Below are 25,197 nucleotides of genomic sequence, written 5' to 3' on the forward strand. Positions count from 1 at the left end.
TTAAGGACAAAATCAATCCTCCATGGACTTGAGATCGTCGTCAATCTACAGGCTTTCGATAACTCGGTGATAATGAATACCTGTCTGTTGCGGTCCTCGTCAGTCTTCGTACTCTATAATAATTAGGACCACTCACTCCCACTCTGTTGACTGCGATTACGGGGGGTGGTGAGGGGACGGAAACAAGCCACCCGTAGGAGGACACGCACCGTTATAGCTCTCGATCTTCAGCGAAGCATGGACTACTCCAGGAGTGGCTTTCTCAATAACCAGCTAAGAAGGTTCGTAAGGAATTCACGTTACTCCCAGACATATGGAAGATCACATTGGGAAAACATTGCGTGTCATGGCCTGTCTACATGAATCAGCAAAAAAAAAACTGTTGTTCGGAGAACTGTGAATGGGAATTACCTTTGGTGGTCAAAAAACTTTGCCAGACCTAGTCGGGAAATATAGTATCGTGTTCATTCAGATAACCAAACCACATACACGACGAGTAAAGCGCAAGCAAGCAGCCATAGTCGCGAAGACGCGGAAGAGGAGGTGCGAAGGAGCCGGTGTGTTGTGTGCCGAAATAGCCGGCCTTGCTTGTTACTACCAAATGTCATGATCAATTTAAATTGTGCTGTCTCTCTGTCTCTTTCTTTGACTGTGATTCTACATTTCTAATCTTTGGGATCCCACCAGAACGACCGACTCGTCATGCGTGTTGAAGATGGTTTCCAGCCAGTACGGTCTGTCTATTCCCGACGTTCTGTTGTGGCTGACCATCTCTAGATTCCATACTTGGAACAAAATCCGTACACTACAGACCTAGTGATATCTTCGCTCTTGAGACGACTTGTTCCAGAGCAGTGAGGTCAAATTCTTGCTCTTGAGATACATATAATCATTCCTCAGGACGTTGGCTTCTTTCGAACCTGACCTCGTCCGTTTTGGAGATGAGGTTATAACCAGTGCGTAAACCTGTCGTTTGCGGTTCTCGGACTCATCCTTGGATCAGCCATCCGTGAAACAGGTGCACCACATCGCGTCACCGCTCCTGAACTGGTACAGTACGACCAGTGGGGCAAACGCATCGATAGATTGCAAACCAGTCAAGGTTGGATAGACCTCAAGGCTGCTGCACAAAGAGAAGGGATCCCCGCAATCTTCTATGAGCGCAAGTATAATGAATACAGTCGACTGTATGGATTTGCCAAAGCCTTTCTGATGGTAGGATACAGCCACGTAGTATGTTGATCTTCCTGAAACCGCTTCCTGAAACTGAAATACGGCGTGAACAATAGGTCTTCTGCCCACTCAGCATGACTGACGGTGCGGCCCGGATAATAGAGCTTTTGGGAACACCCGGAATGAGGGAGCATCTTTTACCCAGGCTCGTAAGGTCCGTTTATGTGCTCAGGGCTGATTGAGTCATTTACTGACACTCCACAATAAGTCGGGATACATCTTTCGCATTTGTTTCCGGACAATGGATGACAGAGGTCCGCACAAAGTTACTCTTAGTCTCTTCCAAATTAATTTAAACCTTCGAAGCGTTCCGGCGGTTCTGATGTGTCACAAACCGAAACAATCGCTCAACCCATGGGAGATAATCATGTCCTGGGTCCCCGATATCTTCTCCATGGCTTCAAGTGGTTCTCTAGTGCTACAGACAGCGACATTTCTATGGCACTTGCCCGAACAGGCAGCCTTGAAGAAGGATCTCGTGGCCTTTCACTGTTTCTAATACCCCTCAGGCGTCCGCTGCTCCGAGATCCAGCCAAACCTACGCCTTCACCCACCAGCAATGGAATCCGTGTTCATAGGTTAAAGAACAAGATCGGAACTCACACACTTCCTACTGCAGAACTCTCATTGGAGGAAACCGAGGGCTATCTTGTCGGTAAACTCGGTCAAGGCGTTCGTAGTATAACCCCAATCTTGAATATCACTCGAGTTTGGTCGGCCCTCGGGTCTGTAGGAGCCCTTCGTCGGTGCCTTTCGATCAGCACGGCTTTCGCAGAGGTCCGTACAATCGATGGAGGAAAAACTCTGCTCAAAAATGTTCCCCTCCACGTCGCTCAACTGGCGAAAATCAGTACAACATATCGTGCACTCGCCCATCTCACTTTTGAGGTCGTTAGGCTCCTGGGAAAATCGGAATGCAACACAGCTTCTCAAGCAGAGAAAGCTCGTCTCAGATTACTGACTCCACTGGTGAAAGCCTTTTGTGCAGAATTAGCGGTGGCTTCAATGGAAGAAGCCATGACGACTCTTGGGGGTGCTGGATATATGGAGGAAAACGACATGGGTCGTTTGATTAGAGATTCATTAGTCGAGAAGTGCGCTGAGGCCCCTACCGATTGTTCAATTCGACTGACATTGCCACTTAGGATATGGGAAGGAACAACCACGGTACTTTCCTTGGATCTGATCAGGGCTTCCCGAGATCCGTCCACCCTTCAAGCTTATTTCGAGGTTAACATTTACTTATAATCGTAAGATACCAGAACTGACCGTGGAATAACAACAGTGGGCGGAGGCTGTGGTGGCTTCATGCCCACCACAGTTCAAAGACTTACCTCAGCTCCAGCTCTTGGTTTCGGGTTTAAATCATCTCTCTTCAACTTACGAAAATCCCATCCCAACTCTCATGCCGCGGCCTGCGCTGATGCTGATGGGCTATACAACTTCGAGCCTGCTTTTACTCGAGCATACGATATGGTCATCCACAACCATGCAGCCGGAAAGAGAGACCGACATCACGGTGCTTTGTAGGTGGATTGAAGAGGGCGGTTTATCTAGTGCGATTGAGGATGTCAAGCGTGTTGAGAAGAATTCGCGCAATCGAGAAATTGAAGACAGTGCCATTGTCTTTGGAAGAGCGGTTAACCCGAAACTGTAATTACAATTGTACATAAGTTGGTGTATCCATATTACTTGAAGGAAGTTTCTCGATGCTATGAAGCCGAGTATGGAACGATATGACACCTGACACAGAAACGAGGATCTGTTAGAGCGCGCCATACTTCATGTGAAGTGCGTACCCGAGCATTCCTCGGCCTCCCCAACCCTTCTTTGGTACAAGGCTCAAAAAGGCGGTCCTTCCGTCTCGGAGGACCTTTATCGATATACTTTGCTACATTGATACTGTTAGAGAATCCAACAGACAAGCACAATGGATATCACACATTCTCGTTGGCTGCGACCACTTCTGCGAGCGGTTGGAGTGACGCTGAGGTGAACGATGTATGAACAAGGGAGCCAAACTTCAGTAAAAGATCCTCGCGCTCCAGGCCCTATGTACGGGCATAGTCAATCAGTGTTTTTCTGAATCTTAGACTAAAAGACAACGCACCGCTTCTGCTGCAGGACTCCCCGGCGCCACACCATCAACTCTAGCGAAAGGTTTTAGAGGAGAGTCAATAAAACTTGAACTGGCAGCTGCTTCCGTATCGCTTTTGTTTCCTGCTGTTAATGATGGATCGTAAACTTCCTCTAAAGCTTTTCCAATCTCGTTCGTGAGTGCTTCGAGGTCGTTTCGAAGTTCGATTATCCGAACGCGGGCTCCTCTGACTGCAAAGATATCAATGTCTGCTCGCGGAAATCCGTCCTTATCCACAAGAGGAGATCGAAGAGTACAATCGTTGGCTTTCAGGACAGACAGATGGGTGTCGAGCTCCGTTTCGATGTTTTGTTTCTTCACCATGAGAGTACGGACCCTTTCCGCGGGACTATCGGGGGATGGTAGAATGAATCCCATTGTAAGTAAATGTTGCGCGTCGATGTTGAATGTATCGCGAGGAACGCTTAAGAGTTGACATAAGGAACCATCAACCGGACAACCATGGATCAGGTGTTCACCAAACTCCTTTGCTCAATCCTGCTTCATCGAAATTGGCTATATTCGGAGTTCAAGCAGATATACATAAGAGTGATACATCAAGTCATTTTCCCCACAATTATCTCCATCACAAAATTCAAATCAGCCCACGATCTTCCCAGCGACGATTTGGGATGAATCGAGGACACGCAGTACTTCATGGGCTGCCTTGATACCACTTCCGATCATACCACCACTGCAAAGCAATTGGTCAGCGAGGGATGTAACACAGAACATATCTGAACACTCACAATGTGGGACCCATCCTGTTTTTGCCGTCGTGTTCCGACAGTTCCATACCGGTCATGATAAGACCAGGAGCTACCTCACGAGTGTTGTTCACAATAGCGGGCTCAGAACGGTTCATGTCCAAACCTCTCATGTTACCCAACTCTTTGAGGAGTCCTGCGCTGACCAACCGTTTGGCTGAGAACGCACCCATTGGACCATCATGTCCAGTAGCAGAAACTACGACGGGAGCAGTGATTGTATTCGGATCCATGCACGACTGAGTGTCATGATTAAGAGCTACAAGGGTCCAGTTGGTGACGACGCCGGAGACCCTCTGTTGGCCCTTGAAATCCTCATGAATCATCAGATCCTCGACAGCAGTTGCGTTCATCATGACGACGTTTTCGAACGCAAGGACTCGAGAGATCAAAGTCGAAGTGAAGAGGGCAGCATGCCTCACCACGACATAGTGTCCCTCGTCCTCGAACGGTACACCGATCTCCGTCAAAAATCGGTCGGCTGGTTTCCGAATGACCTTGAGTGGTATGGGTGCTGTAATTCATCGGAAAGGACGAGGATTTACTGTACCATTGGAGTCATGAGCTGGCCACCGAGCCATGCGCCACCTCCAGGAGCGACATTTGCCTCCAAAATGGTTATCTTGAGGTCGGGACGTAGGGTTGCAAGTTTGTACGCGCAGGTGAGTCCCGAGCTACCTGCTCCAACGATAACTACGTCGGAGATGACACGGTCGTACATCATTTCGAAGTACCTAATTACCTGAGTTCAGTCTCGATGATTGGGGAGAAATTCCACTCGACTCACCTTTTGATCATCGCACGGGAGACTTGTGCCTCCTCGATGGGCGCAAAGCGGTAGTTTCCTTGATAGTCTTCCACGACATCATACTTGGCACCGTTAGACTGCGACCCGTTCAACTTCAGATTGAGGGGCTCAGATTTGATGGTGTCTAGAGTTTGAACTGGGGCCATGAATGTGGATGGTCAGCGAGCGGGTGAGAAATTTGAAGAAAACGGGCTTTTTAAAGGTACGGAATTCGAAAGTCCATATGGAGCCCCGTCGACTCCTTCCTTGGATGATATGAGCTCATTTATGAGGTATATGGTCACCGATAGATAACTTTACATACCTTGGCCGAATAGATTACACGGCCAGGACCCACACGGGATATAGCGGGAATTACCGATCCTATCCTACTAGCAAGCCCCCCTCTGTGGAGGTGCTATGTAGACCCTAGGAAGACCAGTAGCCTCGTACTAGGGATCTGATGTACTGTATTTGCTATTACTCAACTAAAGTTACTACTCACATCTCCGAGTCAGAAATTTAGAACCATGTACAATGTCAATCAAATTTCATCGATTTTTGGTCGGAATCTCATGTGATCCGTGCCAAGTTTTGGAGGGCACTATGGATAGGTATGATAATAATGATTCTTCCAGCGCGGACCCTCATATAGAGAGAGTCGGGAATGGTATCAAATTTCGGCATTCCCGACGTTCCGAGGTTCCCACGAATCCAGTGACTGATCTGATAGAATCAGATAACACCCAACAGACCCTAACATGGACGATAGTGCGTTTGGTCTTTGGAATGAGGCTGCTGAGGCACGTGCTTATAGTAGAACCCTACCTTTCACGTCGATTTCACCAAAAAATCTGCTCTGCAGAAGTATGTAGTGAATTTGGCAAGTTCAGGCAGTAAATCGACTGAATCGAAATATGTCCTTTCGGCGCATATTTCTGCTAGATCCGGACCAATCGGATAGATGCCGAATTTTTTCACCTAAGCAGAAATTCGTTCCCAATTAGACCCCGAGAAACTCATAACACACTGCTAATTTGTTCGGAAAACGATCTAGAAGATCTCAAGATAGTATGTCGAACCCGGTCTCGTTTGATGCCGCCGAATAGACCACTTATGTATACAGTTGTCCATCAAGGAGTGTCGATTGATGGACCTGTTCGGAGTCGTGATTTCCAGACTCCAATTCACGGTACGCCATACTAACTCAGCCTGTATTCCTCGCTTGGATTCATCAAATCTATGATATCCGGGGGGAGATGTTATGGTAAAATACACTGGTATGGCTAATATGCCTCTCACTGTCCAATAACTCACTTCTAGAGCGACGGCACTTTGACGTTCCATGCAGCAACAAAACTTTTTCTATCGTGTCGACCAGTGTCACCACGAATCCCCTCGCCCTCCGGCGCACCCACTACCATCTACAGCAAGTTCAACGCGTTGCGTCAACTCGCACACAATGGGATTGAAAGCACGTGGATTGCTGACAGAATCCCTCTCGATCCTGACATCTCTTTTGGCCCTTGTGACGGTGCAATTCTGAATCAGGAGGAGCTACACGCTTTACCGAGTAATGACATATCTTTGCCACAAGGATCGTTTCAATTGGTGCACAATATATATGAACTGTGTTTGTTTGCAAAGCTACCGCAGCATCAACATACTATCTTGGGTTGTTGACTCAAGTTCAATTGGTCTTGTGAGTTTGCATAAATCTGCAGACTTCTGATCACGTACTTCAAGTCATTACATACGGTGTGTACATAGAAGTGAATCTCAGTTTGGCAAGACTGAGCCATGTAAACTCCAACGACAGATTTGCCTACCAGCGAGCCTGATGAACTTTCGGCGGGTAGATAATTAATATCAGCTGGACGATTCTCTTCTCAAGAGTATGGAAGGCGTTTGACACAAGACTACCTTCGAGAATAAGTCACGGTGGGTTTGTATGGGGCCGTGTATGACCGGGTGTGGATTCATTTTCTCATGCCAGCGGTGTTTGTGGGAACGCGTTATAGACATTGTATGCCTCGCCCTTCACTTCGTCTCACGGGCGTTTACCTATTTTGCGCTCTTCCCGCTCCTTGCCAATATGATTCACATGTCGTTATTAACAGCTTTAGATGTTAGAAGCTTCGTCCTGGGATAACCGACCTCATGACTCGAGCCACCCGTGGATCTTCAATTATTTACACATGCGGAGGAACTCCGTTTTGTGTTCTTATTGCTCATACCTCCGTGTCCTTGGCCTAGGAAGGTCGAAGTTATCGCTGAGGGCTTCATTCAGTCCCTCACGGCCTAGCTTCGTGATCATCACTGGAAATTCGATCACTAACAATACCAGCAACATATCTAGACCAAGTCGGGATCGATGGCACACTCCTCCAATGAGATGCCACAAGCTACGCCAGATTTTGCTGCTCAATCCAACGTTTTGACAGCAGTGGATTCTCTAAAGTCGCGATTTATGCGTGAGTGGTCTAGGGATCCTTCGGTAGAAGAGGCTGTTTTGTGGAATAATGCCAATAAGGACCTAGTGAGTGACCGTCTGGGTGTTTCGGAGCTGTGGTTGACGTCAGATTCCAATAAAGATATGTTGGAATTGTGCTCAGTTGAAGGTCGAATGCGCTCCGGCCACCTCCGAGTCTTTGCCATGTACGAGGTGCATCATGCTCAAATCTCAGCAAATATGTACAAGAGTTATCGAAGAGCGACGTGCTCGGGTGAAAAGAATCATGAATTTGGACGAAGACACCTTCATTGCGTTGAAAACGACCTGCTTTCAGAGTACTCGTCCTTCGCCACACTTCCAAACCTACTCCTCAGATATCGTTAGCTCTCCCCGTAATGGTGTGGTCATCGTTTCCCCAGAAACAGAAATATCAAGATTATCGAGTCCTAACCTCGCAAATTACAACATTAGACAACGCTCCTACTCGACGCCAAGTATTCAAATAGATACCCAGCCTGGCGTCCCTCCAAACGTGGCTTCCTCACCCTCTTCGTCGACCTCCCTGTCGACCACTCCTCGCCGCATGTCCACTCCGGAGGTCATTGATCTCACTGGTGATTTCGACACGACCGTCTTCCCCTCTCAGGCTAAACCCCAATCTTCCCGTCAGCAGACGGTATCCTCGGCTAGAAATTATCCAGCTGGTCACAGCGGCCTCAGTCAAAGCTGCCCTGCAACAAGTACTTCCCATTTCCGCCAGCCTTCGTATCAACCTGGATCTCCTTTTGGCGTCTTTGCATCAGGTCATGCATCACTACCTAATATTCGACATAGCGTCCCGAATAGTGAGCACTCAGTGCATTCACCAGACCGTAGAAGTAGCTTCGAAACCGAATTGTCCTCCGCCTCTCCCCGATATTTCCTTCCTTCCCCACCTACTTCAGCCCCTGCCGCCCCCATGGTATCGGGTTTCTCTTCTACCTCTCTTCTACCGCCTCCGTCTACCGCTCCTGTTATGAACATTCCATCAAATTCACTACATTCATCCTTCACCTCGCCTGCAGATGTGAGGACTTCCACTCTCAGATACGAAGGAAGTACGTCAACCAAAGAGGCCATCATTAACGCAGTTCAGGGAGAGGTCGCGAAAATTCGAGAAGTCACTTGGATGGTCGCACAGAGGAATCAACAGATGCGCTCAATCAGTGAACATTATGAACGAAGTGGTATCCTCATAAAGCAGGAGGTCCCACAACTGGGTACCGACTTTGGGGGTGGAACCACAAGTGCAAGTGCTGGAGAAACAATAGCCCGTTTACAAGACGAGCTTGACACGTCTCGGCATCTCAATCAGAGACTTATGCAACGTAACGACGAATTGAGGTGTATGCAACGGGAAACAGACGAGCTACGCCATGCCTACAGAGACCTTTTACAGAGGAATGAGTCGTTGCAGCGGCAACAGAAGAAGGATAATCCAGTGCGGATGATGAGGCACTTGCACGTGTCCTCTCCCGACTGTGAAGTCAGAAGTAGAGATGGGGTCGAATCCCCATCCGATACAGTTGGGCAAGGTCAACGTTCGGAACTTGACTTTACGTTGAGTCTGCTAAATATGACTAAAGAAGAGTTGAACAACATGATGGCAATGGGGACAACTTTACAAAGTATGTGCGGAGAGGACTAATACTTTTTGATATGTAAGAAGGCTAATGCTAACTCCGCAGGAACGACTGGACTTAAGGACATTGAAAACGGTTGAAGGTCTTCCATTTTTCTCCCTCTTTCGGTGTACTCACCTCCTCCCTCTCTACATACAGTCACTGTGTCTCACCATATTCGTCGCATCATCGCTGAGCATACCAACCTCCAGTTACTGATTCGTCGTCTCACAAAAACACGAAGTGATTACTCTTCTGAAAGAATTGGGAGAGCTAACATGTTGGAATTGTGCGACGAGCTGGAGAAACAACTAAGCCAGATGGCTCAAAGAATGTTAGAAGGCTTACCGAATGGGTTTGAGGGCATTATGGGAGCCCTGAGGAATGAGAATGAGGGTGGTGTCGAAACCAATGGTCCCGTCTCAGGCAGTGACGGTTCACCAACTAGCCCCGGCGCTCGTGGACCATTGAGCCCCAGTAGCGCCAGCACTCTCAGTAGTCCGGATGCGAGAACAGGACTGAAGAGGAGAAGGATCGGTGAGATTGAAGCAGATTTTGATTGACAACTATAGGTATGATTATATTCAAACGTTCTTGACTTGATCGTTCGATTTGACTGGACTTGGACGATTTCCTCTAGGTTTTTACGTCCGACGAGACTCCGATACTTTGTAATCGGGGATCGACAAGGAAGTAATATGTTCTTCCCTGCTTCTCGAACACTGTCCAGGCTCAGAAGAATATCACGTTTAGTTCAATTTACATTACACTCGACGTTTTATGCGTCAGCTATGACAGTTTTCTATTCGCCACCAGTTGACCACCGATTACCCGTACCGTAGTCATTGATGTCGACGTATACATTGTGGTGCTCACATAATAATACACGTTATCAGCGACGGATGCCCTGCGCTTGTGCATGTTTGCGTCATGTTGAACAAGAGGTAACGGGTATTTGGAAGTAGCTATCACTTTTCACTTTTCACTTAGCCAAGAGGTCGAGCAATGAAGAAGGCGGGATGAGGTTGTACAAACTGAAATGTGTTATTAGAGTGAGACACAAGGATACATAGATCTCAAAGTACCCGAGGGAAGTGGAGAGTAGATAGATAGATACTGTAGATAGATTACACAGCGTGGTCCCGCAAGGGAACTGCCGGAACTACGGATGCTAGTGAGTAATAATACGACTAGGTGTTATGGTCGAAAACAATACAGGTAGGGCAACAAGGGAAGTAAAGGAACGGTAGCATTTACTAACGACAGCAAGAAATAATAAAGAATATGCCGCACATGAAACAGCTTCACTCGACCGTAACGGAGGTGTTGTTCAAGTCAGAACCAGGAGGTTGGACGGGCGGCTCCAAAACCAGTCGTGCCACAGTCCCGTCCCATCGGACTTACGGCTTCCTCGTTAGTATAGATATGTCGAATGATCTGGACTCTTGGAATAGGAGTGGGAGGTTCAATAGGGTGGATACTCTTTCGGACGTTGATGATAATAATCGCTCCAGCTTCAGCTCGAAAACTTTCGTCCCTCATAGAAGGAAGCGACAAGTCACGCCAACTATCTGTGGAAGCGATGTGGTTCTCCACGGTAAGGGGAGGGTTTGAGGCAGGTGGAGGGAGTGATACGGAGCCTGGGAGAAGGGATCTCCATTTCCACCTCCAGAAGGACCATGCTTCCAGTATATCGGACTGTGTACCGAAGACGAGGAACACTATAGTACCGGCTGGACAAGCATGTGTTATCCGGTTGTGGTAGGACATTGAATCAACGGACCGACATACCACTTGCGACATACATGTACGGGACAACGCTTCGAGGATCAAACAGTTTGATAACGTTACATCTGGAAAGGAGGTGACAAGGGTTTAACGGCTGAAGGAACACGGTTTATCATTGAGGTACACACATCATGCCCGCAAAGACGTACAGCCCAAAAACCAACATCCTCAGGACCGGAACATTTGCATGCGCCTGAGTAATTGAAGCGTCCGTACGTCGCTGTGCATCTCGTAACGCTTGCCAATTGCGATAGAACACCAATGCGAGTTGAACTAAGATTCCATCAGATTCATTCGTCATGTAGAAGTAGTAAACAAAACAAAGTACTCTTCAAAAGAATGATCCCCAAACAAATCACGAATACGAAGATGGACATTCCATTCGACCTTGGTTTGTTAGATTTCATGAGCTCGTGGTCAAGTTGGCGTGCGTGCCACTCACAAAGGGTGCCCAACAAGAGCACAATAAAAGAATGTGCGCTTTATCTGAACATGAGAGTGTTTGCTTGTAGCGGCCTAACATACTGTCATTAACAATGTAATCTTGAATGAGGTTAAAAGCCGTGGCGCACAATGACCCCTGCTATGGAAAACGCAATCTGTACGGCGTAAGGTGCCATAATCAACTTTGAATGTATGAGTTATTGAAAGAGGGAAGAGATAGACAATCGTACCAGAGGCATGGGAATCATCTTACGTCGGGGGGTGTTCGCCCCGACTTGAACATGAACATAATAGGTCAGGACAAGAACAGCAACGGACCACCTTTTGTCAATAACAGTGATTAGCAAAACAATAATACAACCATACAGGAATCACACTGACATGGGAAGTACGCCATACAAGAGAGAGAGCTGTGCTGTGCACAATGAAAGGGAAGGAAGAGGATCTTCTGGCCGTGCTCTGCCATCGTAGAACCTAGTGTGAGATAACAATCAGTTAGAAGGGCTCCCGGAAAAATTGAAAAGACGCAGACAAGAGCAAGGAGAATATCCCGGACAGAATCCAAGCTATGCACATATTGATCAGGGGGGCAAGACATCGTATCTTCGCATATTTGGAGAAGACGAATGTCACCACTAGGATGGGGAGAAGAATAGTGTTGGATATGAGATTGAAGTATATCCAAACATCGAGAGATGCTTTGCCAGGCCTCCATGGATCTGCTGTGATGTGCTGCGAAGATCCATATTCTACTTTCTTTGTGTTAGCAATAGATTCCAACAGGTCGACAACCAACGATACCGTGAATGGATTCTGACGGTGCTAGGCCAGGGAAAGCGAGTGAACGTCTTGACATCGGGAAAATAGAGAGAGACACACAGAGAAAGACAGCTAGTACAGAAGGAACGTTGAAATTCCTGTCTGCCCGCAGAGGAAGAAATGAAAGAGACCAAAGGTTCTTGAATCCGAAACCGTGTCTCAAGCTGAGGCGCCAGCGACATTGGATACCGAAGTGGCTTTAAAAGATGGGGTGCTGGCAGGCCATCAGACTATGAAGGCTATGAAGGCTATGGTTCAGTTGACTGCACATCGTTGCTGTTGAGCAAGCTGGTAGGTTGATGTTACGTACACCATTACAACGGTTATTCTCAGGTCAACTTTGTAATGTACTTTTGACTTAGTGCTCTGACTTTGAACACCACTGGCCCCCACGACGTCAACACAGCAGGCATAAACGACAGATATCGATGAATTGTATTCGGGACATTTATGAAGAAGTACTGGTGCTACAGCAATGCCGAGCGTTGTCTGCGAAAGTCCCTTTGCACAGGATCAAGATGTTTGCAGTAGATCTTGCAATGGTTGCCCTTTCTGTTCGGTGAGTTCACTGCTCGAGGAAATGCACAATCAGATCACAGTATTTCCATCATTTAAAGAACAGGTTATTTGATCGATGCATTCACGCTTCAAGGCGACCGGAATCCAAGTTGGACATGGAATCAGCTTCTACAAGGCCTGTGTCAAGTGAGCGGATCCGCTGGTGTTCGTATATGGCTTTAATGCAAATGTCTCCCCGGATCAGAGGAACAGTGAGTTCAAAGGCGTTGTACACATCTACGATCCACAATCCGAGCAATCCTTTTTCGTCAACATATCCCTTTTTCTGTCAAGAGCTCAGCGCTGTCTGCTTCTCTCCAGCACAGATAACCCAGCACCCTCATTCCTCGAGAAAGGATCCGATATCCAACCAATTTCCAAACCAACCTCCTTTGTCTCTTTGCTACCAGACGGTTCTTTCCATCCAAGCGTGCGTGCGTTCAGTCGGTGCCTCTCGGGATCTCCTCGGATGATCATAACAGTTCTCGGATATACCGGTGGAGCTTCCTGCTGTTCTCCGAGAATTAATCACTCAAACACAGCTCATATCTGAAAGCTCTGTTCGAGAGCGTTCGACCGTTACACTTCCACCAATCTTGCCGTATAACGTTACAGTTCCTCTGGCGGGCTTCCTGCTCGAGTACCCGGTGGCACTTTGTCCGGTACTAATACCTGGAACTGACATGAGTTCCTTCCTCACTCAAGTTCCCCTTCGAGTGTATAGATGTCTCCTGAATATAGAAGACACAACAGGGAAGTCCAGCGCCACAAGCCAACAAAACCCCCACCTTCTCGTGCAGTTTTCGATCCCATCGGTGTTGGAGTCCAGTCATCCAGAGACACATTCTTCTTCAGTCATCTCCAGCAGGTTAGAAGAAACGTTCAACGCCCGCCTCGCAACAGTTTTCGCTGGGAGAGGTGTCCCATCTTTGACCATTGTTCACTCTGTCAGAACATTGGATAGGGTCGCGCTCTGACTGTATTAATGTGAAGAGACAGCAATCATCTCATTTAGGATATACAGCAGATTTATGTAGTGGGCTCATTCGACGTTGACATTGATTATTTTGATATCCTCAAGAGGCTTGTCCATCTTGTTCGTCTTGACGTTTTCGATCGCGTGGACAACCTCGAGTCCTGATATCACGCGTCCAAATATGGTGTGCTTCTTGTCCAACCAAGGCGTCGCAGTAGTGGTGATAAAGAACTGTGATCCATTGGTTCCGGGACCGGCATTGGCCATGCTAACCGTGTACGGTCTGTGGAGAATACCCGTTGTCATCATTCTTGTAGCAATAACATTCACGAAAACGACTTACCGATCATGCCTCAAATCATCAGAAAACTCATCTTCGAACTCCCTACCCCATATCGATGTCCCTCCTGTTCCGTCCCCAAGCGGATCACCAGTTTGAATCATGAATTTGGGAATAACCCGGTGAAAGACGATACCCTCAAAATAACTGCTCCTAGCATGTCCCACAAAGTTTTCTACAGCTTTGGGTGCTTGTTGAGGGAACAATCTAAGGTGGATATCACCAAGTGTGGTATGGATGGTCGCGGCATTAGCCAGAGGAGATGGACCACTTTTTCCTGCACTGGGAGCTGCCGCTGCGATACTTTGCTCTTCGCGAGTCGGTCGTTCATTGAATACATCACGGTCACCACCTTTGCTGTCTCTGTTTAAGAAAGATTTGAGAACTAAAAGGAGCTGTGACTTGGATAGATGCCTACTCAGGTTCTGCTCTGGTAAACATGTAGAACCGTTGTCGTTTGAATCCTGTACAGAACAAAGTAGGATCTCGAACTGCTCGTTCAGCGAGTATTGGGTTGGAAGAAGCCACCATAGCCTGGAACAAAATAAACCTGAGTCAAGGATCCAGTCATATGATGTAATGTATTGACCGCTGTAGTTGCACCGTGCTTTGCAGGAGCGCCCTGATAGATGTTGAGGTTAAGGAACCGGACGACTTCGTCTTTTCCGAGAAGGCGCACAACGCGATTGGTCACCGTGTTCACGACTAACAGGGAAGAAATGAGTTGGGTACTGTGCAATTGGCGTCCAACGAAATGCGCGAACCTTTTACACCTAACAGGGATCCATAAATGATGAAGGCCCCGCTCTCGTCCCAGATAGCATTGCACCATCTTCCAGGTATTGTTCCATCCGGACCTGGGAGCTCTAATTCACGTTCAGCGGCTAAACGCCTACCAAATTCCATGTCTTCGACTTTATAAACGGCCGTTCCGGCTTGCTGCATTTCTTGGATAGCACTCAGAGACTCGTCGTATTTGCGAGTAAGTTTACCTGACAAAAAAGAGAATATGCGGATTTGTCGGTCGGGAAGTGACATGGTGACGAAGGAAGAGGAGTCTGGAGATAGGGTTATGCAAGTCGGAGTTGATTTGGACTGCTCGATGGTAAGTACCGGTTCACGAAGAGCCTTAACGCATCGCGCACCTTCTTAAACTCATAGAGATCTGTCTCACTCTTGAATGACCATAAACCTGACACGTTCTTAGGCAAGCCAAATGGCTCCGTTGGCTGCCAATACTCAATAAATCCGGCTTCGTCCGCTGACACGACGGTGTCATACCGGTCGCTGTACTGAACAATGTCAGGGATCGGTCAAATCTTTCACCCCTTGAAAATCTCACTGTCATGATGTGAACTGGGAAACGATGAAGACTTTCCACTAATTCAAGAGGAGTGTCGCCACCTCTCCCATCGTAAAGACGAATCGTTCCAGACGCCGAATCTGACCTGGTGGTGAAGGTCAGTCGTATATTCTTCTGTGGCTGGCCAATGAATAAGACGTACACGGCGAGAATTCCCTGCGCTTGGCCACGACCATGGACCCAGCAACACGTGTGCGGGGTGAAACCAAGTTTAATAATGTTGATCATATCTAACCCACATGAGCTTCGCCTCGTACCGTGTAGGGGAGGGTGCTCACCAAAATTGATGACATCAAAGACTTTCGCAGTTCCGTCTTCCGAGATGGTGGCAAATAGTTGACCATCCGCACTGGCAGAAACTCCAACTATTGGCTGAAGATGAGCACGGTAATGCTTGACGAATTCAATCCCCGTCTCTTGCTTTTTCCAAAGCTTTAGATGTCCATCAACTGAGGTCGTGATCATGAATTCCGTTCTTGCAAGTGTTCAATACGCGGTGACCCAAACGTGAAACGATTATCTTACTTTGTAACAACACAGTAGTTGATGACATCTCGGTGCATGAAGCTCTTGTAGTACTGGTCGGTATTGGGCAAATGTTCGAGGTATAATTTTTCATGAGGAAGAACTAAGTCCAATAATCTTTATATCTTTTCAGGCTTAACGATAGAGAGTCACAGTATGAGACTTACCCCTCCGCTTTTTTTTCATGTTACCATTGTCTTCACCGGCTGGCATTGGCATTGGCCCGAGATCGTCGTCTGAATCGTTGTCGGCATCGTTGTTCTGTGCAGCAGCTCCCTTTTCTTCCCTTGAGCGTTTGCCAAGTACTGTTTCATCTCGTCCTTCAACATCCGACATTGTTTGCAGCCACAAGCTGGAAAGGAATCAGAAAGAGTGGTGAATACGGGCCAAATAGATGTAAATACCACGCTCTGGAAGTCTGATCGGCCCGGGCCCATCTCTGCAAGTGATTCATCACCTTTGCTGGGGATCTTCGGAGAGGTCTGAGAATCCTCACTTTGGCGGTTGCGAATATGTTCGGTTCTTCAGCTTGTGAGTCTCTGCTCGGTCACCAACGCACTCGATTTGATTTCGTCCACTGGCCCGCCTCTGACTCAATGAAAACCGGCAATTCTCCAGACTAGGTCAAGCCTTTCGGAAAGCTCTCCACCGCCCGACCGATCGTTCTTTCACCCAGATTTCGGCATGTTGTTGGAAAAGATTAGCAAGAACTTCTGCTGAGTGAGCTGGTCAGCTTCTGCTGAATAAAGACTTAGTAGAAGGATATATCCATCTTCCGCCAACCGTTTATATACTGTATCATGGTCGTGAAGCTCTGCAAGTCCGTTCCTTCTGCCTGGTCTAGTGTCTCCAGATGGTCATCGAGAATCAGCCTAAGTTCATCGACATGCCCAATGTTGGTGCGCCAGGTATACCCTACTTCACACCTCATCAAGCCCCCCCTGCCGGTACCGCTGTTGATCCCCAACCCAATGGCAAACCTATACCGTCAACTTTCAAGCCTTTAAAGGTTCGTGATTTGGACATGCAGAATAGAATCACCGTGAAGATTCCTTATTTCAGGTCTTCGGGGAGCTTGTGGGCTCAAAGTTCTTTGTCATTAGGTCGCCCCCTTATGTCAATATTCGGCCGAAAATGGCCTCATAACACCTTGGCATACAGCACATAGTATGTCTACCGATTCATCGTATACTTGTTTATCTGCTGACTCCCTATCCAAAGTTGGTGGAATTGGGAAACGAGGCCCGGGTTTAACCTTTGTTGTGGCTGTATGTTTGTTCATCTTCATCTTCATTATAAGTACATCTCATCTAATGATACTGGACCAGACCGCCGTTGAAGCGCGTGGTCAGATCACCCCAGAAGATGCTGGTATTTGGAGTGATGACCATATCGAATCATGGAAGCAACTCACGACATTCGCGCACTCTCAGAATCAGAATATTGGTATCCAGCTGGCTCATGCAGTACGTACTTCTCGGTGGTACTTCTCCTGATTTATAATCTAACAGAGTTCCTAATTTACAGGGCCGCAAAGCCTCTTGTGTAGCTCCCTTCATCGACTTTACTGCAGCAGTTGGTGGTTGGCCAGACGACGTAGTGGGCCCCTCGTCCGACCCTTGGTCTGCTACTTATTGTACACCACGATCGCTCACCATCCCAGAGATCAAGGACGTCGTGATACCTTACCCTCCTCAATCAATCCATCTTTATGGCTCTTGCAAGATAAATGCGCTCACTCGCGCACATTGGACCAAGTTTAAAGGCATTGATTCTGAATGCGTCGCGGCTTCAGATACATATAAGCTAGCTACCGACTCGCAATCGGCATGTTTGTAGCCATTAAATAATACTTAAATACCCATACATACTTACAGTAATCATTATCTAGCAATTATAGTAGTTCACGTCCTGATTGAAGTAAATATTCGATAGTCTCCGACCAGTCCATGCCATCCCCATTCCCAATTGGAGGGGACCTCCGTTTTCTCTTGGTTCTTTTCGTTTGATCTCCAACATCGCCGCTGAATTTGGTACCGGAAACATGTTTGGCGAGGTGTTTGACTTCATTTAAATCTCGCGTTGTTTGGGCTCGGAGGAAAGCAGCGTTCGACGCCCGGTGCCCTAGACAATCGGGCTCGACGTATCCATCAAGGGTTCCCACAAATTTGGCACTAGACTCCAACATCGACCGTCCATCTTTCCATAACGATCCTCCGTTCGTTTTCGTTAGCACACCACCGATATCTAGACTTTCTCCGGGGGCGATGGGAGTGGGCTGGGAAGGGGTTACACAAGGCATGTCGACTTCTTTGCGGAGAACGTTGTCAATATCGACGGCGGAGAAGAACGCTACGCCCTGGGGCAGGTCATCCATTCCGAGTTTATATGCAAACATGCATCGCGTCCAAAGGTTGGCGATTTGCATCGCAAGCGCAGCCCGATACTTATCTTCTTCTTTCACGAGATATCTCAGTTCATCATGAACAGAAATGAGATACCTCGCATCGATTTGGTATCTGCTGATCAAGAAATCCATCGATACGATAAGAAGATGAAGGTAGTCGACTCCGGAGGATTGAACGACCCAGTTAATTCTGGAGGGAAGGTAATCCGAACCAAACTCGGTTGGAAGACAGTCTTTCATGAGAGCGTTGGTAACTCCGCATCCTAATGCAGGCGTTTGGGGTTTATCCGAAGTGGCGATTGCCTCGAGCTTATTGAACAGAAAGCTTTCAGACCCTCCAAACCAAAACTTTCGCCCGAACATATCCATTCTGTGTGTATTTTTCCCTTTGGTTGAGGCGTAAAGGTTTTCCGCGAGTTTGTGAGCTTCCTCGGGTGTCATGTTGGAGTTTCCCTGCAATAACAATAATATCGCGTGCCGCATTCCTGCACCGTATATACGCGAATAGTTGAAAACCTTTGCCTGGTCCCTAGATATGCCAAGGATATTGGCAGTCTTAGAATGTAGGTCGGACCCAGCAGCTTTATTTCCTTCCAGGGTCATCCAACCTATCGCTGTCGCGCCATGCATTCCAAACTGTGCATCACCCATACAACTGGAGATCCACAGTTCCTCCGAATCAACATCGGCACCTACTAATGCGTATCCAGGAGGCGCACGGACCATCGCCTTCAACTCTGAGCCAACGCGGTTTTTCTTCGCGTTACTGGCAGTTAACCACGTCTTCTCAATGGCACGCCTCGTAACGGTTCCCATCGTAATAACTTGAGGAAGGATTATACCCCACTTCCTCTCCCTAATTACCTCTGCGGGGACTGACGGCGAGGTAGGAAATCCCATATCCCATTCGTTCTGCTTCGTGGTATCAGACCAGATAACCTTTTGGTTCAGAATTCGATCTCTGGCACTAATCCAATAGCTGCACTTGACACCGATATCTACAAGCTCCTTGAGTTCATCTCCTGCACTGCTTGTCAGGACACCATCCACGGCAAATCTCAGGAATCCTTTCCCCAATGGACTTCCAACATTTGCCTTATCTCCGTCCTTATGCGGCAATTTGCAAAAGACATAGTCCCCTTTTTGAACTGCTTCCGCCATTTTCTCGTCTTCAGGCTCGTAAAAATTCAAAGGTTTTAACCTCCGATATTTTTCCTGGGACAAATCGGACGAAGAAACGCGGAATATCCAGCCATATTCTTTGGAGTAGAAAAGGGGGAATCCAAGCCAAGACATTTTGAGAAGAAGAGGGGCAAAACGGTTGCGGATGGTAATATCGAGTGACCCTGGAGGCATATCTCTCTTCGGTTTGGCAAGATCCCAAAACCACTTCGGCCAATACACGAGAGGAGGCTTTTGTTGCTTTTTGGGTTTGAGTTTCTCATCCGAGCTGCGCACCACCTCCTTCCAATCGAGCTGGCAAAACCATGGGTCTTCCTCACAGCTCGCATGAGTGTGATCATGGTATAATTCTTCCCCCAACTTCAGTAACGCATCTTTGAGATCTCTATCAGACTCCCCTCGACTGACTCTGATGGCCAGGTTAATGTGAGGAGAAGACATACTTCCATTCTCAAGTAACGGTAGCCCGTGAAGGCGAGAAAGTAAAGACCCAGTTTTCTGTCCCCTTTTAGACGTTGGCAAGCGAATGACTTTATCCTCGTCATCAGGTGGATTGTAGAACCATTTTTCCTTCGGTGTAAATTTCATTGGAAGGGTTTCGAACGACATTTGAAGTAATAGGGGAAGAACCCGCTCAACACTTTTCTTTGAGAGAGGGTTGGCTTTCAACGTTGCGTACCAAGCTGGGAGAGTTTTCTCAAGTTCATGATCCTGAACGTTCCCCTTTGAAATTAGATGTCAATAAAGAGTCGCGCACACATGCCGAGCGGGTGATGTACCTCCTGTGGAACTACTCCGCGACTCTGTCCCGCGATTTTTGGCGTCCAATCTAACTGACTCAGCCACACGTCGTCTTTCCACTTCGGCGCCTGCCTTCCAATTTCTTCAGGCATGACCGGGAAAGTCTCCATTGCCGATCTCGCAAGTTTTTCCAAGCCATCTCGTACCCGTTTCTCTAAAGCCCTCCATACACCTTCTGCTCTCTCCAGATACATTCCCCATTCCTCATTCACGGGTAAAAACCCGCTTCCCATTGTCAAGATCCCAGCAAAGCTCACAGGATGAGGACATGTGTTCCGGAAACCAGGAAGTACCTTTTGGTACACCTTATGAGTAACGTCGACATCACCCGCGCAATAAGTAATGTAATCGCAAATATTTGAGGATATCTCTTCTCTTGTGCACTTCAAGAGGTCCTTGCGAATGTCTTTTGAGATGTTGATACTGCAATGAAGTCGCGCTACGTCGACTAGGGAATTGGCGGAAGTGATATCCTCCCAACGTTTGGAAGGTGTGTCCAGTGGAGCATCGTGGTCGTCGAGAATTGGCTGTGTGGATAGATCTAGATCTTCACTGGCAGAGGCTAAAGACGCAGCTTGTGAGGCTTGCAAAACGGGCAGGGAGACCTCCAAATTCCGTTGTAAATCCAACAATTTTTGGAATTGTGGTTCGGCGATATTCCGGAGGCCGCCCTTCATTTCCTTCTGGAGCACCTCGACCTGTTCGTCCACTTCTTGCTTGAGATGGAAAACAGCTTCTGTAGCCTCGTCTCTTCTGGAGATCTCGTCCTCTTTGTTCTTTCGGTATTTCATCCATGCAGGCCGTTGATGTGAAGAAATGCCCTTTGTTGCAACATGGAGGGACATGGTGTCAAGGAATCGGGTTTTCGTTCCATTGAGATGATACTCCTCTAATATACGAGCACGATCATAAGAAACGTTATGTCCAACAATGATACGCGGAACATGGGCTGGGCCCATTGGAACAAGGTGCGCATATGAATTCGATGAAGGATCCAATATCCATGGTGAGAGCCAGACGTACCACGCATTAGCAGTAGCTGCACAAGCTATTATCGGATAGGAGTGATACTTTGGCATCGTCTCAACGTCGAAGGTCAGTATCTGCTCTGGCTTGTCATCGTGGATTGGATACGGAACATGCTCTGAATAGTCAGATCCGTCGGTACGGTGATAATATTTCGTCCATCCTGCCTGTAGCTCCCAGTTTTCAGGGATAGGTGGAATTTCCGTCTCTGAGAACTGCTCTGCCAGTGCCAGGTAAGGTTCCGATGCAGCCAAACCAATGCGGTGAAAGTGTTGAGATAGATTGTCTCCTTGCAAAGGGGGTAAGGTGAATTCGGTCGGAGGAAGTGTAGAGGACTGCGAAGGATCGAGGCCGTGTAGGGATAAATGCTCGAGTGATATGTTGACGAACTCTTTCGCCGGTGAAGGAAAAGAACAATTCTTAAATATTTGCTGATGGAGGGATTTGGAGAGCAACTGCACTCCGAGAGGATTCCGTTTGGCTGGAGAAATGTAAGGATAAAATACCGGAGAACTTAAGCTAGTACGGTACCATATCTCGTAGATTGACCCTTGACTTTTTCCTTTCCTTTTTCCTTTTCTTCGCTCTCTTCTTTGTACTTGAAGATAGCAGTCTGAGGCTTGGGTTTTGCTTGCAAAACCTGGCTTTTAGCATAAGCAGAAGAGTGAAAGCCTATGACATTGCGCTTTGATAGGCGAGAAAGAGGTCTGTGCATCAGACATGGACAGACCGCAGTTTAGCATAAAGGAGCATAGTGAAAACCTTATGCTAAATTTCATGCCAAATTTGGATATGATTATGATGAGTTTATGCTAAAGATTTATTAGCAAAACGCGATCGCCACGATCTTAACTACAATGCGATAACGTCGCAAGCCAAAGATGCTTGAAACGAAAAACAGCTGTTCAATTACTCTCACCAACAGGTCCAGGTTTACCAGGGCTGCCGGCGGTCCTCCACGCTGCCAAAATAAGTGAAGCAACATCATTAACACCCTCACCTTTCCTAATAGCAGTGAAAAGAGTGGGGCCATCTCCTCGCATGACTTTGGAATCTCTGTCCATAACCTCTAGGGACGCACCAACATGAGGGGCGAGGTCGGTCTAATCTCTCGGAGTCGGCATCTAAACTCACGAAAGTGATAATATCCCATACCTTGTTTATGACCAGCAGATCCGAGTGTGTGATTCCTGGACCTCCTTTGCGAGGAATTTTATCCCCTCCCTTGGAAAGACAACACGATTCAATCACAACTTGGACCGGTGAACGGAAAATAAGGGGTACCGAAACATCGATGACATATATAATATAGTCAGCCAACTCTCTGGAATAGTTGGCAGCGAGGTTGTCACCACCGCTCTCCACGAACAGCATTTGACAGTCATATTTGGCTTGCAGAGTTTCAAGAGCACCCATATTCGCACTAATGTCTTCACGAATAGCAGCGTGTGGGCATCCCCCGGTCTCGATCGCCAAAATACGTGATTCTGGAAGGGCTTTATTTCGAATCAGGAATTCTTGGTCTTCACGAGTAAAGATGTCGTTTGTAACGGTCGCTGGGCACAGCGGTTAGGATAGATCGATCTGTTCGCAGGGGCAGAGAACGGACCAATGTTGTACTCTTTCCTTAACTTTAGGCAAAGCGCGAGGGTCAGTGCCGTCTTTCCAGATCCTACCGGTCTGAGCGTGTGTTTAGCGTCGATACACTGAGATTCAAGACGGCGGCATACCCCCCAATACCAATTGTAAAACCTCTTTCCTTGAAGTTCCTCCCGGAAAAATCTGGAAGATCTCGTTCAGAGTATCGTCCTTGGAATCGTTTCAGTCGCTCTACATAGATGATCACGGCAAGGCGCATCGTACCAGCATTGGTGTAGTGTTCATGAGTGTGTCCATGATCCCCTTGGGAATGCGAATGCGAATGTTCGGTAGGAGGTGAACTGTTTGACGAAGATTTATTGATGAAGGGGACGTTCATGATGATGGAAGAGAAGAAGACGAGATGATTGTATAGAAGTATTCTTATCAGGGTCCCGTAGATTAAATAATAACTGTGACGTCCACATGACAGAGAGGCGGGGAATTATTGCTATTGGTGAGTGGGGAATATGGTAAATGGCATCGTTAATACTACACCACCAAAACCGGCCCATGTCGTACAGATATGTGCTTTATATATATCCCATAAACTCAATATATCGTGAACATATGTTGACCATGCCGTAATAATGCCATAACACAGTCCAGCAAAGGAAATTCTGGCGTCCCTTGTTCCTCCCGTGATGGAAATGGGTCCAAATGGCATATTTTACCTACCAAAGGTCAATGTATGCAGGAGTAGGGCAGGAGGACCACTGGAAACATTTGTGCTGAGTATTTATGGCATTGTCATGTGACTCTACATATCGTGAACATATGTGGAGACAGATGGTGATTATATAAAGTAGCACATATGTCAGCTATCTGTTCAACAATTGGCGGTGTACTCTGAAGCACGAGCGGAAACTTAACGAGTACTTAACACTGGGCGCAAGTTATGATTAAGATTTTTGCTAAATTTGGAGATTATGGCGAGTTTAAAATTATACAAAAAATAAAACACGCTCGCGGCACGCGACGCGTAACGCGCCGCCTCGTGCCTTCCACGTGATCGTTTGCTAGACAAACGCCAACTCGACTCTCGACGAGGTTGAAGAAGGGTTGAAGACTTTCGTGACGCTTATCTGCAACCTGAACTGGTTCGTCTCTGTAGGATAATTGCATGAAGAGGTCTAAAGCCCTTGTCGACTACCGCAGCTCGAGCGAAGAGGAATGTGTTGCTAAGGAACCTGTCAAAATCAAAAAGAGGTGAGTCCAGCGCCATTTCGAAAGAGATTCAAAGCTGAATAGATCGTCTCCCAGGAAATTACCCAGTCTCTCATCTTCATTAGTTCTGCCTGTCCCAAAAGACAATCCTGCTCTACACCAAGGTCGTATCCGCTCTACACCACACGTAGAAGGTCAATGGGCCGTCCACGTCTATGTACCAGTGTTAGTTGAACGAAAATGTCCACTTTATCAGCTTCTTCAAGATGTACTGAAAGCAGCAAAAGAAATTTCACCGGCTTTGCAAGCAGTAGCTGACGTGGATGGGATTGGCGATAAAAATGTCATCGAGCTGCATATTTCTCTGTCACGACCCATATTCGTGCGCGCATATCAAAGGGAGGAAATCAGACGATGCGTAAAACGTCTCGCCCAATCGAACCTTCCGTAAGTCACTGATGGCTCTGTCTTCACCCTGGAGTAATTCTACTCTCTAGTTTCAAAGTTTCTTTCAGTTCGTTCTCAGTGCTGACGAATGATGAGAGAACGAGGACGTTCTTGGCGCTCGACGTCGGGGGTGGTTTTCCTGAGGTTGGGTCATAGTTTCCTTTTATTTGGATAAAGCTGATTTGAATCTTCCCAGTTAAAGTCCCTTGCACAAGGCTTAACACCGACTCTGGAGACTTTACGTCAAAAGGTATATTACGCCGAACCTCAATTCCATGCATCCATCGCCTGGGCATTGCTCAGTACGCCAACATTGGGACAGATCCTAGAATCTTCTATAACCGAAACGCCAACGCCTCAAGATGTGTGTACTTTACGAGCCAACTCTGCCTCAACCTTAGACGAGGGACTTGACCTGGTCATGATGTCGACTGCCATGGATTTTCAGAGAATCCCTGGGCTCCCTGAATCCTTAATCACCACCTTGAACGACGAATACGCAACTCTTCTGTGCTCGAACCGTGTAAGTGCCTTCGATGTGCGAAGGCTCAATGCAACAATCGGGAAAGAGGTGTTTTCATGGCAGTTTGAGGGTGGCTAGCTTCATACTGGTTTGCGAAAAGGAAAAGTTTGGGAAACGTCATTGTAGTGTTACATGAAAGTTTGACTATATTTG

At 47.4% G+C, this 25,197-nt stretch overlaps 12 protein-coding genes across 15 annotated transcripts; 6 read left to right on the top strand and 6 right to left on the bottom strand.

Annotated features, from left to right (window-relative positions):
* Positions 1-603: 603 nt before the first annotated feature.
* E1B28_012386 (uncharacterized protein) lies at positions 604-2,890 on the top strand (the record flags this gene model as incomplete). Its single annotated transcript, XM_043157489.1, has 9 exons — positions 604-729; positions 778-854; positions 901-956; positions 1,004-1,233; positions 1,290-1,387; positions 1,442-1,487; positions 1,540-2,327; positions 2,379-2,463; positions 2,519-2,890. Exons 1-9 carry the CDS (start codon positions 703-705, stop codon positions 2,888-2,890), a joined length of 1,779 nt encoding a protein of 592 aa, XP_043004856.1. The 5' UTR covers positions 604-702.
* Positions 2,891-2,945: 55 nt separating this feature from the next.
* Positions 2,946-3,748, bottom strand: E1B28_012387 (uncharacterized protein; the record flags this gene model as incomplete). The annotated part of the gene is made up of 4 exons (XM_043157490.1): positions 2,946-2,976; positions 3,033-3,124; positions 3,177-3,284; positions 3,344-3,748. The coding sequence occupies 4 exons, from the start codon at positions 3,746-3,748 to the stop codon at positions 2,946-2,948; spliced, it is 636 nt and encodes a 211-aa protein (XP_043004857.1).
* A 119-nt stretch (positions 3,749-3,867) lies between these two features.
* E1B28_012388 (uncharacterized protein) lies at positions 3,868-5,182 on the bottom strand. The gene is made up of 3 exons (XM_043157491.1): positions 4,925-5,182; positions 4,688-4,871; positions 3,868-4,634 (listed from the first exon to the last, which is right to left on the bottom strand). The coding sequence occupies exons 1-3, from the start codon at positions 5,089-5,091 to the stop codon at positions 4,116-4,118; spliced, it is 870 nt and encodes a 289-aa protein (XP_043004858.1). The 5' UTR covers positions 5,092-5,182; the 3' UTR covers positions 3,868-4,115.
* Positions 5,183-6,866: 1,684 nt separating this feature from the next.
* On the top strand, positions 6,867-9,947 carry E1B28_012389 (uncharacterized protein). 2 transcript variants are annotated; one of them, XM_043157492.1, is made up of 5 exons: positions 6,867-7,463; positions 7,519-9,046; positions 9,107-9,136; positions 9,200-9,612; positions 9,681-9,947. In XM_043157492.1, exons 1-4 carry the CDS (start codon positions 7,299-7,301, stop codon positions 9,601-9,603), a joined length of 2,127 nt encoding a protein of 708 aa, XP_043004859.1. In that variant the 5' UTR covers positions 6,867-7,298; the 3' UTR covers positions 9,604-9,612; positions 9,681-9,947. The 2 variants fall into 2 exon arrangements, with proteins under 2 accessions (XP_043004859.1, XP_043004860.1); XM_043157493.1 differs by having other exon boundaries at positions 9,107-9,612.
* A 116-nt stretch (positions 9,948-10,063) lies between these two features.
* E1B28_012390 (uncharacterized protein) lies at positions 10,064-12,382 on the bottom strand. Of its 2 annotated transcripts, XM_043157495.1 has the most exons (11): positions 12,152-12,382; positions 12,074-12,094; positions 11,805-12,021; positions 11,654-11,746; positions 11,503-11,593; positions 11,401-11,454; positions 11,271-11,344; positions 11,157-11,215; positions 10,957-11,101; positions 10,832-10,893; positions 10,064-10,773 (listed from the first exon to the last, which is right to left on the bottom strand). In XM_043157495.1, the coding sequence occupies exons 3-11, from the start codon at positions 11,846-11,848 to the stop codon at positions 10,376-10,378; spliced, it is 1,020 nt and encodes a 339-aa protein (XP_043004862.1). In that variant the 5' UTR covers positions 11,849-12,021; positions 12,074-12,094; positions 12,152-12,382; the 3' UTR covers positions 10,064-10,375. The 2 variants fall into 2 exon arrangements, with proteins under 2 accessions (XP_043004862.1, XP_043004861.1); XM_043157494.1 differs by having other exon boundaries at positions 12,074-12,382.
* A 79-nt stretch (positions 12,383-12,461) lies between these two features.
* On the top strand, positions 12,462-13,626 carry E1B28_012391 (uncharacterized protein; the record flags this gene model as incomplete). The annotated part of the gene is made up of 4 exons (XM_043157496.1): positions 12,462-12,650; positions 12,709-12,796; positions 12,855-13,079; positions 13,132-13,626. The coding sequence occupies exons 1-4, from the start codon at positions 12,520-12,522 to the stop codon at positions 13,624-13,626; spliced, it is 939 nt and encodes a 312-aa protein (XP_043004863.1). The 5' UTR covers positions 12,462-12,519.
* A 46-nt stretch (positions 13,627-13,672) lies between these two features.
* On the bottom strand, positions 13,673-16,454 carry E1B28_012392 (uncharacterized protein). 2 transcript variants are annotated; one of them, XM_043157498.1, is made up of 13 exons: positions 16,350-16,454; positions 16,258-16,292; positions 16,021-16,205; positions 15,854-15,956; positions 15,607-15,803; positions 15,471-15,558; positions 15,308-15,413; positions 15,111-15,257; positions 14,730-15,060; positions 14,555-14,670; positions 14,384-14,499; positions 13,969-14,328; positions 13,673-13,908 (listed from the first exon to the last, which is right to left on the bottom strand). In XM_043157498.1, exons 3-13 carry the CDS (start codon positions 16,187-16,189, stop codon positions 13,692-13,694), a joined length of 1,950 nt encoding a protein of 649 aa, XP_043004865.1. In that variant the 5' UTR covers positions 16,190-16,205; positions 16,258-16,292; positions 16,350-16,454; the 3' UTR covers positions 13,673-13,691. The 2 variants fall into 2 exon arrangements, with proteins under 2 accessions (XP_043004865.1, XP_043004864.1); XM_043157497.1 differs by lacking the exon at positions 16,350-16,454 and having other exon boundaries at positions 15,854-15,970; positions 16,258-16,288.
* A 252-nt stretch (positions 16,455-16,706) lies between these two features.
* E1B28_012393 (uncharacterized protein) lies at positions 16,707-16,999 on the top strand (the record flags this gene model as incomplete). Its single annotated transcript, XM_043157499.1, has 2 exons — positions 16,707-16,862; positions 16,916-16,999. 2 exons carry the CDS (start codon positions 16,707-16,709, stop codon positions 16,997-16,999), a joined length of 240 nt encoding a protein of 79 aa, XP_043004866.1.
* A 23-nt stretch (positions 17,000-17,022) lies between these two features.
* On the top strand, positions 17,023-17,692 carry E1B28_012394 (uncharacterized protein; the record flags this gene model as incomplete). The annotated part of the gene is made up of 3 exons (XM_043157500.1): positions 17,023-17,121; positions 17,182-17,319; positions 17,381-17,692. 3 exons carry the CDS (start codon positions 17,023-17,025, stop codon positions 17,690-17,692), a joined length of 549 nt encoding a protein of 182 aa, XP_043004867.1.
* Positions 17,693-17,747: 55 nt separating this feature from the next.
* Positions 17,748-21,984, bottom strand: E1B28_012395 (uncharacterized protein; the record flags this gene model as incomplete). Its single annotated transcript, XM_043157501.1, has 3 exons — positions 17,748-20,165; positions 20,222-21,750; positions 21,801-21,984. The coding sequence occupies 3 exons, from the start codon at positions 21,982-21,984 to the stop codon at positions 17,748-17,750; spliced, it is 4,131 nt and encodes a 1,376-aa protein (XP_043004868.1).
* A 190-nt stretch (positions 21,985-22,174) lies between these two features.
* E1B28_012396 (uncharacterized protein) lies at positions 22,175-23,247 on the bottom strand (the record flags this gene model as incomplete). Its single annotated transcript, XM_043157502.1, has 6 exons — positions 22,175-22,372; positions 22,425-22,493; positions 22,554-22,825; positions 22,879-22,949; positions 23,000-23,078; positions 23,133-23,247. The coding sequence occupies 6 exons, from the start codon at positions 23,245-23,247 to the stop codon at positions 22,175-22,177; spliced, it is 804 nt and encodes a 267-aa protein (XP_043004869.1).
* Positions 23,248-24,030: 783 nt separating this feature from the next.
* E1B28_012397 (uncharacterized protein) lies at positions 24,031-25,122 on the top strand (the record flags this gene model as incomplete). Its single annotated transcript, XM_043157503.1, has 4 exons — positions 24,031-24,116; positions 24,171-24,521; positions 24,572-24,665; positions 24,718-25,122. 4 exons carry the CDS (start codon positions 24,031-24,033, stop codon positions 25,120-25,122), a joined length of 936 nt encoding a protein of 311 aa, XP_043004870.1.
* Between the last annotated feature and the right edge of the window lie 75 nt (positions 25,123-25,197).

Source organism: Marasmius oreades, chromosome 8 (assembly GCF_018924745.1).
Source record: "Marasmius oreades isolate 03SP1 chromosome 8, whole genome shotgun sequence".
NCBI classification, from domain to species: domain Eukaryota; kingdom Fungi; phylum Basidiomycota; class Agaricomycetes; order Agaricales; family Marasmiaceae; genus Marasmius; species Marasmius oreades.